Source organism: Mytilus californianus, unplaced genomic scaffold (genome assembly GCF_021869535.1).
Source record: "Mytilus californianus isolate M0D057914Y unplaced genomic scaffold, xbMytCali1.0.p SCAF_4, whole genome shotgun sequence".
NCBI classification, from domain to species: domain Eukaryota; kingdom Metazoa; phylum Mollusca; class Bivalvia; order Mytilida; family Mytilidae; genus Mytilus; species Mytilus californianus.
Window position 1 is genome coordinate 46,468,807 of NW_026262690.1, and position 13,662 is coordinate 46,482,468.

The 13,662-nt window shown below is 30.0% G+C and overlaps 1 protein-coding gene across 1 annotated transcript in view; it reads right to left on the reverse strand.

The window, feature by feature from the left end:
- Positions 1 to 13,662, reverse strand: part of LOC127736940 (fibrillin-2-like) — a 120,288-nt gene that overhangs the window by 79,452 nt on the left and 27,174 nt on the right. The window contains exons 14-23 of the mRNA XM_052247503.1: positions 7,197 to 7,310; positions 6,855 to 6,968; positions 6,507 to 6,620; positions 5,730 to 5,843; positions 3,633 to 3,761; positions 3,117 to 3,230; positions 1,764 to 1,877; positions 1,035 to 1,148; positions 698 to 811; positions 274 to 387 (exon numbers count right to left, since the gene is read on the reverse strand). Coding sequence (XP_052103463.1) covers positions 274 to 387; positions 698 to 811; positions 1,035 to 1,148; positions 1,764 to 1,877; positions 3,117 to 3,230; positions 3,633 to 3,761; positions 5,730 to 5,843; positions 6,507 to 6,620; positions 6,855 to 6,968; positions 7,197 to 7,310 — 1,155 coding nt within the window. The remainder of the gene's footprint in view (positions 1 to 273; positions 388 to 697; positions 812 to 1,034; positions 1,149 to 1,763; positions 1,878 to 3,116; positions 3,231 to 3,632; positions 3,762 to 5,729; positions 5,844 to 6,506; positions 6,621 to 6,854; positions 6,969 to 7,196; positions 7,311 to 13,662) is intronic.

The following is a 13,662-nucleotide window of genomic DNA, read 5'->3' on the forward strand; positions in this document are numbered from 1 at the left end:
ATAATGCACAAAGTGTATCACTCTATATGAACGAGGCATCGCATTTCACGTCACAAAATTCCAACTAGACCTAGCTGCGAATTTATACATCTGCGTTGTTGGGTAATCGTACCCATGGCACCAGACGGAGAAACCAGGACAAATTTATACATCCCTTGACTCCTTATGAGGGAATATTAATTTCAATTTAAAACAGAAAGAGGAAATACGAAACATGTTTTATACATTTTTATTGCAAGCGCTCATATAAAGATAAATATTATGGTAAAATACCTATTTGACATTCGGTTCCAGTATAGCCAGGCGAACATGTGCAAGAGTATCCATTTATCTCATCAGTACATGTACCGCCATGTTGACATGGTTTACTGGAACATTCATTTATGTCTGTAAAAATAAAATAGAATTGTCAAACGTATTCTTTAATCTGTAATGCAGCAACATAGCGAGGTGCAATAGGAGAAAAACAGAAATACGGAATTATGCTTGTATATTTTGACACACAACAGTAATATCTAGATGACAAAGAAATATTTTAATGAACGCGTGTTATCTCTACAATTTCGGGAGAAGGAAACATTTGTTAATACTGCTGTTGAAAGTGCATTATTATCATAAATGAGAAATTACACAATATAAAAATAAGAAGATTTGGTATGAATATTTATAAGAACATGTTATGAACTATTACACTAACCTGTTTGACAGTTGTTTCCAGTGAATCCAAGCGAACAGGTACATTGATATTTGTTGATTAGATCATTACATGTACCACCATGCTGACAAGGGTAAGATGTGCACTCATCAATATCTACAGTACAAGTTTATAACTCAGTATTTAAAGTATCACAAATTAACAAAGCTACGATAAAAATATTATAAAAATAAAAGTAAACACAAAATATGTATGTACAATGTAGAATTAAAAATCAATGGTAGTACGAACTGTGGCAATTAATGCATGTATATGAGTATAATCCATGTATATAACGTTGTAGTATGAATTAAAACATGTTAATGTTAAACGTACTAACCAAGTTCACAATTATATCCATTATAACCAGCCATACACGTACATGTGTAATTATCAATCAAATTTGTACAACTTCCACCGTTTTTACATGGAAGAGACAAACATTCATTTATATCTGAAATACAGAAAAAAATAATCGATTCATATCGCAAAAGTCATCGAAGAAAATGTATAAAAAATTTGACTTATTTCAAATCAAGATACATTTACCCACTGAAACATCAATATCAACTAAATTTGAGATGTCGTTGAAATATAAAGATAAGTTGAGAGTTTATTTTGTGCAAGAAACTCTTAAAATATTACAATGACTTTACATGAACTTATTTTAATTTTGATATAAAAGAACAATGTCCGTTTCTATGTATGTTGGCGTTTGTTTTTGTTGCAGTGTAGTGTTTTTGTTGTTCCGTTGTTTTCCTCTTTTAGTTGATGTGTTGTGTTTCCCTCGGTTTTAGTTTGTAACCCGGATTTGTTTTCTCTTAATCGATTTATGACTTTTGTATACTACTGTTGCCTTTCTTTATACATATCATTGAGAGTTTATGACCATCGTAATCGATTTAAATGATCTATATTTACAACTTCAAGCAGAAGTTTACATGAACTTATTTTAATTTGGATATAAAAGAACAAAACAAATCATTAACACAATATCGTACCTCTGTCAGCGTCACATATATATGTTAGGAGGTTAGAAGACAAAAAAGAATCATTATCATTTAACTACCTGTTGCACAGTTATGATCAGTATACCCTGGTAAACAGGCACAACTGTAACTATTAACTTTATCTGTACATGTGGCACCATTCTGACATGGATTCGGCTGACAATCATCAATATCTGTAGAAACGTTATTAATTTAGAAATAAGTTCTCGAAATTCCCAATATGACCACTATTTCTAGCTAGAATTTGAAATTTAGATTTATGGCCTTTTCGATATTCATAATGGTAAAAACAATGAATGCATTATGAAAAGTTTTTTTTTAAGAAAGTGTCATCGTTATTACACCGTTATTTCAGTGACGTACAAATATGCATAACCGTATGGTGACCTATAGTTGCTTACATCCATGTCAATTGGTCTCTGTTTGGTTGTCTCATTGCAATCCTACCATATCTCAATATTTCATATAAATTTCAATTCACACAAAATAGGCATTCATTTCAACATTCCGTATTTCTAATGGTTGTATCACAAACATTTAGGACATGCTTCGAAAGAACATTATGTTTCTCATAAAAATGGGACATGTTTTGGGATACATATTTATGTCACAGAATAAATGACCTCTCGGTTTGTACTTAATAGGACGTCGATATTGTGACGATAATATCTAACGTGAACGGTACCAATTATATTGCACAGGGAATGCATTTCGACAATTATTGTCTTTTCTGTGATAATCGAGGTCAAAATATTTGAAAGTCCAAAACCTAATACAAACGTTGAAGAGCTGATAAAACCAAAAAGGACCAAAAGTAATATGTTGCAAACCAACTTGCATTCACACTGAAAATACATAACAGTAAAACAAATGTATTTCAAGTCTCTTAATGTTCCTTGGAACTTGAACTATGAATTTGAATCGAAAAACATACATTATAAGTCCTGTATAATATAAATGTTCTTACCTGAAAATAGAAAAAAAATCATAGTTTCATCGGCTGTATTGACGCATTAGTTCTGGAACACCGTTTATAAAGTACAAAAAATGTTGCTGAATTGCATGCGTTATTAATTCGTGCGGAATAGTAAAGACTAAATTATTTTTCCGAATGTCCGTCAACGAATACATGAGTACATGAGTAAATGAATGATTGTGTATATGATAATATAGTAATCGCAACATGTAGTATAGTAATATATATCTTACTCTTTTAATAACCAGTTACAGTGATATTTAGCTTGTGTTCAATGTTATGTATCTATATGTATGAGTCAAACAGATAAAAATGTGTGTAATTTCATAATTTTAGTGAATATAACATGAAAAGGAAATATTTTAAATAAAACCTGCAATTTAAATTGAATTGTATCGAATCAAAATTTAAAAGTTGAAGATTATATCATTGATACCTATCTGACAGTCATTTCCAGTGAATCCAGTTTTACAAACACATGTGTAATTATCAACTTTGTCAAAACAGGATCCACCGTTTAAACATGGGTTAGGATAACATTCATTGATATCTGAAAAATAAAAAAGACTTGCTATTGACATTGTTATGCAACCAAGATTCAATTAGAGCGATATAACTGAACAATTTATAAGAATTATTACTACAATTTTTTTATATTTATCGAAAATCATTAAATTATATAATTGTGCTAAAACAAAAGTTGCAATCCCCTCTAGTAAAGTTAAACGTAGAAGGTAAGACCGTGTTGGTTCTCTGGCTTTCAGACGATTTATAATCTTAGTTTTCACAAATGCTGGTCATGAGCCTATTCGATGAGGGTGATGATGGGGTATTTTAACGACCTTGACTACCCATGAGGTTCTTGCATGGTCGGTCGATTGGGGTAATTCAAGAAATGCGTGTTATGTACCTGGAAATCAATCATCTGTTTCGATGTTGAATATCTATAAACTCTGAAGGTATTTACCTGTCTGACAATTTCGTCCTGTATAACCAGAAAGGCAAATACAAGAGTAATCATTTACTAAGTCAATACAAGTCGCTCCGTGTTCACATGGCCGCCTGAAACAGTCGTCAATGTCTGAAAAAGCAAGTCAAATATATTCTTATATTTCAATTGACAAAAATGGTATGATATGGAATGTGTTATATTCCTCATATGTCAAATTTAATAGAAATAGCATTTAGTGACATGCTTAATATTGAAAATGACATTATAACTCAAAGAAGACATTCTTCATTTTATTGAAATATATATCATTTAAATAATATAAAAGTTATATATATTTTGATTTTTTCAATAATATTTGATTTGCAAACACTCAAAACACATCACACAAGAAAAGTAGCATGGAAATAGGGTTATTTCAACTGCTGAATTATTTAAGGTGTCACATAAAACTAATTTCAAAACAGTCTAGACACAATATCCAAAAGCAGATCTTAGAACAAATGCAAAGAAGCAGATACACACTGGGGTATGAAAACATTCATTAAAATACTCATACTTGTAGTTCCTACAAAATTATATTATGAAATCCTTTAGAAACTTTATGATGTACTAGCTGCATATCTTAAAAATCAGAAATTGGCATCACATAAAAACATAAAGATGTTTTAATAGAATAGCTTGAAAATATCGAATTTGAAGTATATATGGTTTTATTAATGAGTGATTTCCAATCACATGTAACAAATATATTTGTTTAACGTGTATTTAGCATATGACAACTTTTCAATTGGCAGCTATGAGAAATATCAAATATTATTTTTTAATTCATTTATGGTCAGCAACATGGAAATAACTTAAGATAAGAAGAATATCTGTATGTTATATTTTTCATGAATACACAAATAACATGGTCAACAGGAGCAACTGATAAATGACAATCACACCATTTTTAGTCCCTTGGATATCTTTTTGGGTAAGGCATTGATTCATAGTTAGTTTTGTCAAAAGGTACGTGCTAAATGGTCATTTAAGGTAAAATATGTCAATCTAAATATGTTTACGACATCATAGTAGAATCACACGTGACGTTTCTGTATGTATGTGTTCAGATTTTATAATCCTGCTCATTTTTTAATACAATTAACATAATGTTAATAGGCTTAAAGTGTTTAACTAAACTTTCAAATTCAGGGAACACATGATATTAGTTACACAGTGTGCTAGTGACCTAATACGATCTATATGGGAGCAGTAAATTCCATATGGGATGAGAACGAAGCGCGAAGCCCATATTGAATTTACTGACCCCATATAGATCTTATTGGGTCACTAGCACACTGTGTAACGAATTTATCTTACCGACTATTTAACATGTTGCATTTCGACTATCAAAGTGATCTAGTCTTCAATATAAAGAACCTTCTTCCATTAGTCTATACAAAAATACAAAAAAACAAATGCCAACAGTAACAACTTGTTAGCTTTTTATGTGTTTTCTGCATTTATTTCAATAGCTCATCATCAATTTCTTCATCTGCTATCCAGGTGAAATGTTTCAGATTTTTCCTCGACGCCGTGGTGTTTTTATAAAGGAACGTAACACCACTACTAACCGTGTATTAAAATAAACCACGCCTACTGACCCCATATAAATTATACATGGTCTCCACGCGGTGGCTTTTAACCAATGATATTCCTAGAAATGTCTAGGAGATAAGATAATGGCTCTTATCCTACCTTCTTCTTTACCTGTCTTCAATTTTGTGTACACAGCCTTGGTCAAAGGAGCAAAACAATAGGCAGTCAAATAGATATTTCTTATTTAGCCCATGACACAGGAAATTATGGGTTGACATTTCTTTGTAACAATGGACAGGAATACTGAATTGATTTCACTGTCTCACGTATCTTCTGTATAACTACGGACATATTGATAACTGAAATAATTTATTTGTCTGACATTTCTTTACTGTATTATCGTAGATAAGAGAATAACTGAAATAATTTACCTATGTGGATAAAGGAACGTCCAGGATAATATACCTATGTTGAGTTTTTTGTATAACCGCAAACACGAGAAGAACTGAAATAGTTTACCTGTCTGGCATTTCTTTCCAGTATAACCTGGGACACAGGAACAACTAAAATCATTGATTTTGTCTGTACATGTGCCTCCGTATTGACATGGATTACTGGCACACTCATCAACGTCTAAAATAAATTTGTGAGTGAGACATTTCAATTTGAATTCTAAAGTTATTAAACTTGCAACTTTTTAACCTATATATAATGCTTTAAATGAAAACATTAAATTTTCAGGTTTTCAAGAAGAAGAAAAAGTATATTATCAATCTTTAAACATTCGGGTTGTTTTACAACTGATCAAATTCAAAGTTTTATGTTTTAAGCCTTTTTTGTACTTCAAATATATTGAAAAATACAGATTAGACGACTATACTTTAATTAAAGATCAAAGACATTTTGAGAACATGTCGCTAGTGAGTTGAGACACCGACACGTCGTTACGGTCAATCATTTAGTAATGGTGACCGTAAAACTTATATATTGTCGATTTCAGTCGCTCTTCCTCATAACTCTGTTGTATTAGTAAACTATGTATAAATGATGTTGTTGTTCCCTTGCAAATTTTGGAAGAAAGATTGAGTATCTAAATATTTTGGTATATTTTCAATACTTTCCATGGTTATCAGTCATGACCTGAAATTCAAGCCTGTTTCACGTCAATGTTTAAACCATCAACTGACCTTTCTGCGTTTGGAATCAATGTTTAACAAAAATAAAAGTACCATTGTCACATCTAGCTCCATAATACCCCTGTGTTTAGACTCAATTGTTTAACTAAAATAAAAGTACCATTGTCACATCTAGCTCCAGAATACCCGGCAGGACAAACACATTTGAATCCGTTGACTTTATCTTGACAAATGCCATTGTGTTTACAAGGATTTGGTGTGCAGTCATCTATGTCTGAAGTATAAAAACATTAGTGAAAAGCATCTATTTACTTAGTATCTACTAGTACATATCTAAAAAGTACACATTGTAAAACATGGTTTAAATATATAGCAACATTGCAAAAATGGAACGAAATTTGCAAACGTACTTTTATGGAAATTATATATGTGACAGAGTATATTACCAGTTTGTCTTTAAAATTATCATTAGCCCGTTCTTTTTCAGTAATAGCAAGAAATCACTTACTTATAGCACATGTTGTTCCAGTATATCCTGGCATACAAATACAATCATATCCATTAACTCTATCTTGGCAAGTACCACCGTTAGAGCATGGCTGACTAGCACATTCGTCAGTATCTGTAGAGCAATATATAAAAATAAGGTTAAATTCATCTAAAGCCTCCTGAAAAAAGTTTTCATAACAAATCAGTCTAGAACTATCTAACAATCGAAAAAATATATGATAAGATAGATGTGCGACCAAAGGTAAAGCCACTTTATTTTAAAAATAGCTGTAAAATTTGAAGTTTGCTAAATAATTTCAATATTGTAGTAAGTTCTTTTTTTTTTCGAAAAATATCTTACCATGTTCACAATGACTTCCCAGAAATCCAGGTAAGCATTGACAGGTATATTTGTTTACATTATCAACACATGATCCATTATTTTGGCATGGTGTGCTGGCACACTCATCAACATCTGAAATGTAAGAAAAATCAAATGAACATATATTTGACTTGTGTAGGATTTGACTCCTAATTCAATAAAAAACAACACTTATTTTCTTCAAAGTTGCTTAAACTATCATTAACTCGAGACAAGTCCTGAATAAATAGGTCGCAACAGCAGTTTTCCGTTGTGAATACAGAAATAGTGAGAGAAAAACCCTGAGGAAACCGTATGGAATCCAAAACGGAGCGAGCCCAGTTCCGTCGATAAAATAAGCGCCTCTTAATATGCAAGCATCGCCCGATATGCTAATCCATACTCATTAGACAGGAAATAGACATAATCGGACAATTTACAAACAAACCGATATCACTGGTGTCCAAGAAAGCAAAAATTAATTTCTAACATATAATTACAAGGTGTAATTTCTATGTGGACTATTAGTATTATTTCTGACGACCGAAATTGAAAGTACTGTATATCTACATTTTTTTGCATGTACTTATTTTCGCAGAATATGTAATGCAGATGAATTCGCGTGTATTCAATTTCGCAGTATTGCCAAAAAATTTCAAAATATCAATAACGGATTTTCAGTATTAAGTGAGCAAAAGTTTCAATTTAACAAGGTAAATAGCCTTACTAATGTTAATAAAGAGTAAAATCTAGTGTATACCTTCGGAACTATTTCATTCATAATTATGTGTGCATAAGTGAAATTTGATATTTGAAATCTAACTATCAGTCAATACATATTTATGTTTAAATAAATTTAAGTTTTGTATTTGTAAATATTTTCAAAAAATATTTTAATCTTCATTAATTAAATCTTATTTTGTAAACGAAATCTAAACTAATAATGACCTGGTCAGTTATATTGTTTACAAAATAAACAAATATTATTCAATCACCAAAACAGTCGTCCGTTAGAATGAGATTATAATCCGACTAAGTTATAGTTACACAATAAAACTGTCAGATTTGGCTTGGTCATTATTTGTTACCTTTTGTCCTTAATTGATTTTCTGTTCAAACGAGGTTATGTAGTAGAGAATTGATAAGAAGTAGTAGATTCGTAAACGATAATCAACGAGCGACTTTAGTCGCAAGTTGATTATCGTTTCCGAATCCACTACTTCTTATCAATTCTCTAGCTTAACCCATTTCTAGTAAAACGACTGTCTGTTTTATGTTTTGACAATGAATCAACGGAATTTCATAAAAATAATTTCGTATTTTGTCTTTTTTATTTTATAATAGCTGGAAATGATTATATCCACACGGTTCACGTCTATATTTAAGTTAACATAAGTTTAATATAACTTAAATGGGTTGTTAGCTCCCCTTTTTATTACCAGATTTCATACTTGTATATTTATATTTCATTTAATGCTTTATCATTATAAAGTATTTAAATTATATAGATTTTGGTATTTATGATTTATTCAAAAAGACATATATAAATATACAGAATTTATTTATCTTTTTTTGAATAGTTAAAAAATTGTAATTACCAAAATTTAGAAACCTTTGAAATTTACATATATAGTATTTAGCAATCTGCAATTGTTGACAGCTGATTAAGGATTGTCTACAATTTAACCGTACTTATTAATGTAAAAAAATCAATTTAACCGTACTAAGTCAAATACATATATTTAGCGAAGTTGCCATAACACTACAATTTCATGGATGCTCCAGTTAATGATGCTTTCCGAAATAAATAAAATAATTGCTTAAGGTCTTTTTTGAACAATTATACATGAATTTTGTTTAAACTGTTTCCCTTTCATTAAGTTTAGATTATTTTTAACGTTATTACATTTGACATCCATCGTAAACCAGTCAATAAACTAGTATTATCTGTGGTACGCATTCTGAATCTCCAGCAGAATTGCTCTTGCTACAGATGTACAATGTATAATTATGTAAATTTTTTACTTTTACATTCAAGCTGTTCATAGCCGTGATCGTCTAGTCGTTGGTACCGAAAAACATAACTGTGACATTAACAGTGCCAAGTTCAAACCTTGTACCCGAATTGAAATTTTTTCATTGTAATTTTTTTCTCGACAAAAATATTGTTTTAATCTTAGAGGTATTATATACTTCATTTTCATTTAAAGGCGATGATTTTGTTTCTGGTTTTACAATCAAAGAAGTAGTTTTACGGTCGTAGCTTATATATCACACTTTATTCAAATAAGAGTCCGTTCAATGTTGACGTGATGTATATTTGGACCATTTATAATCAAACTAAGAAAAAAATATTGATAGTACGATATCATTATAAGACTAAAACCATAAGTAAGTATTTGCTATGATAAAAAGGAAAAGTCCTTGTACGTTAAAAGTGACAAGTGTAATGGGCATAAGAATGTTTATTTTATCAAGGAATTGCACTAATATATACAATTCCTTGATTCTCTAGTGTTTAGAACTAGTGTGTAATAGCCACATTCGTATAAAGACCCATCGGTTCATTATAACGATGTTGAAAATCGACCAATGTTCAAACCTGACATCGTAAATAAACTCTGTTTTAAGATATTTCCATACTGCTATATAACTATAATCAAGAACGTTCAAATGTAGAACATAATCTTCCTTAAAAAATAACGCCCAAAATAAAACAATTTAAATAAATTTGAAAAGAACATGAACAAATCCAGACATAGTATATATATTTTATTAGATAACAAAAGCGAATTATCTCTGAGACAGACATACAGTTTATTGACATGTATTGACAGTTGTGCGCTTTATGAGTGTTATTTAAATATCGATTTATGTCAGCACTCGTGGTATAGTGGTATCATGCATAGACTGAAGACTCTACTGATTATGAAGAAAATACGCGCGAGTTCGAACCCTTCATATGCCACTCGTTTTTGAGAGGATAAAAAATCGTAAGTTAAAAGTTTAAAGTTATAAAATAAGTTATCTTAAGTTAACGAAGTGGTCAGTGGATTCTTGAAAAATAATCTACTGTAAGAACAATAGACTGACGTCAGAGAAATGGGTTAAGTAAAAGGAAACCAGGTTTACGTACATGTACAGTTGTAAATTCCGGGAAAAAATATTTGTTACATCCATTTAAGCTGCATTTGTATTCGCATATATTTATTTTCGCGAAAATATCTCTACCGCGAAATTCGTGAAAATAAATGCACCGCAAAAAAGTACACATACAGTATTCTAATTTCAATTTTTAATCCACACTTTGTGGTATAATTTTATCGTCTCCCCTCAAGAAGGATATTTTTTGTGTGACGCTTACTCATCATTCAATTTGAGTGGTGTTTTATCCTATTTATATGTCGATGCGTAGATAATTATTAGAGTTATATTTCTTGCATAAGTCAATAGTCTTTGAAAACCAAAATCGACGAACTTCTGAAATAGCCTAATGAAAAGAAAACCACATGTCTTCAGCGTAATCCCTGGTATCGTATCATAAAAGTGTAAAGAAACAAAAAAAAAGAGGAAATGAAAACAAAAAGAAAAAAAAAAATGACGACACTATTGCTTAAATTTAAAAAGACGAACACACAATAAAGTAAACAAAGACTTCACAAAAAACTGTAGGTTTAGCTATCTATAAAAACCAGGTTTAAACCACCATTTTATTCGGGGAATGCCTGTACTAAGTCAGGAATACGACCATTGCTTTTCACTCGTTCCGGTGGTTAATACTGTTTGATTTTGGCAGCTTTTATGGACTTCCCCTTTTTTAATTTACTTTGGAGTTCGGTATTTTCGTTATATTTTTTTGTATTGAGTAATACGAACTAATTCCAAGAGAAATCATCTGTTTTATGTTTTTTTTTGTGTGTAAATTAATTCTGCATGAATTTTGGAAAATATTTTTTTTTTTTTTATTATTTATAACTTCCAATTTACAGCATATAATATACACAAATATAATAGCAATATATAATATATAAATCTATTAATATTATCTAATCAATACATCTTTCTTAGGAAGCTTTTTTTTTCTTCTAAATATATGTATATAAGATAAAGAGTAAGACAGTCTGAAAACCAGAGAGAGAGAGAGAGAGAGAGAGAGAGAGAGAGGAAAATGTGGTGAATTTACAATACAAATTCATCTGGACATTGAATTATAATTCAGTAAAGTAAATCCTGCATTTTCATTTATAGCAGTAGAAATATGTACTTTAACTTAATAATTTATCAAAAATATTCCATTCTCTGTGAAACTGATATTCACTTTTATTTTTCATGCAATAATTTTATCAATTGCATACAAATATTTCATTTTCTGTTTGACTGAGTATATTGATAGTTTTTTTTTTAAACATCTGGTATTATAAATATATTTTTATGATAAGAAAAAGAGTATTTTCTGCATTGCCTTTTGATATTTTTGCAATGTTACCAAACCAAAAAAAACTTCTTTTGTAATAAGTACACTAGTTCCATTGGTCAGAAACCAACTTTCAATCTGTTCTAATAATATATGTGTATGTTCACAATCCAAAAATAAATGTTCTAAAGTTTCAATTTCTCTATTACAAATGATCATAAATCTTAATTTTATGAAGAAATTTGTTTGTAGCTAAGATTCGATGATTGAATCTATACTGCAGCCACTGTAGCTTGGTATTTTTTGTGGCAGTTTATAAATTCTTTTCCAATTATTTTTATCAAGGCCAAAATTTTCTGTCCATCTTAACGGACTAGTGGGAACAATTTTATTTTTATTTAAAACAATATACATATCTTTAGATCCTTTTGAACTTTTAACAAGTCTTTTAATAGTTGATGGAATTAAAGGTAGTTCCAATTTGTGATTTTTCCCCATAAATGATTTTGATGCTTGATGTACAGCAGATATAATACTATTATATCTCATGAAATTCACTTTTATCTGATATATTTCTTCTAGTTTTTGAAGAGAGAAAAAACCCATCTTCATTTACAATATCATTAACAAATCTTTATAAAAAATAGGTTTATTTTCTACCTATATGTTATTGTTAAGCCAAATTGGACTTGAAAGAAAGCATTCCAAACTGTCATATTCATCTTTTTCTCTGAGAAGTCGGCTTGCCATGCTTTCAGAACATCTTTCCAAAATTTATTTTTGATATTTTGTTGTAATTTTTGTATATATACACTTCCACAATCATAAAATTTTTCAATTTCTACATGTACATTTGACAAAAAAACTTTCTGCCATTTGTTGTCTGTTTTAAACAATCTCCTTATCCATGTACAGTTCAGTGCTAAATTAAATGCACTAAGATTTATCATTTTGAGTCCACTATCGTCAATATCGTTTTGTAAAACATCTCTCTTTATTCTATTGATGGTTGAACACCATATAAAATTGTATATAAGTTCAATAACTTTTTTTTAAATATCATCACTTGGATTTGGTAAGTATATAAACAAATGATTCAAAATAGGCAATATCAATGCCTTCACCACAGTAATTCTACCAATAACAGTAAGATTTCGTTTTGACCACTATTTAATTTCACATTTTATTTGTACAATATTTTCATCATAGTTAATTTTTACAATTCAATCAAGATTAACATCAAAGCTTATACCTAATAACTTAAAAAATGTTTCTCCCCATGAAAGTTTTCTATTTTGACATAACACCTCATTACTATACTTTTTATTTCCTATCCTAATAACCTGTGTTTTAGAAAAATTAATATTTAAACCAGATATATTTCCTAACCAATCTAATTCATTTAGTGCTTCATTCAAAGATTCTTCTTTACCCTTTAAAATAAGAGATGTGTCATCAGCAAACTGTGAAAGTTTGTGCTCAACTTGAGTAATGCCCTTTATTTTATTATCATTTCGTATTTTTAGTGCTAATATCTCAGCACAGAGAATAAAAATATAAGGAGACAAGGGATCACCTTGTCTACAGCCTCGTTCTATAGAATAAAATTCTGATAGATGTCCTCCCTGATTAACAGCTGATTAAATATTGTTATAAAAAAACTTTAATTCAAATGATTATTGATTCTCCAAAATCAAACAACGTCAGTACACTGGTGAGAAATTCCGAAAAATTGAATCAAATGCCTTTTCAAAATCTATGAGCACTTAAAGGCCTGGAATATCTCTTCCTCAGTAAATTGCATAATATCGTAAATTAAACGAAGATTTTCTCCAATTATCTCCCACTAATAAACCCAGTTTGATCGAAATCTATCAGTTTATCTAAAATTGTTTTAAAACGTTTTGCTATTACTCCAGAGCCAACTTTATTTTCTGTATTTAATAAGGATATATGTCGCCATTTTTTTAAGAAATGTCTAGGCTTATTTCCTTTTGGTAGGCATGTAATGATTCCCTGTTTTTGCGTAACAGATTGTTCACCAATCTCAGT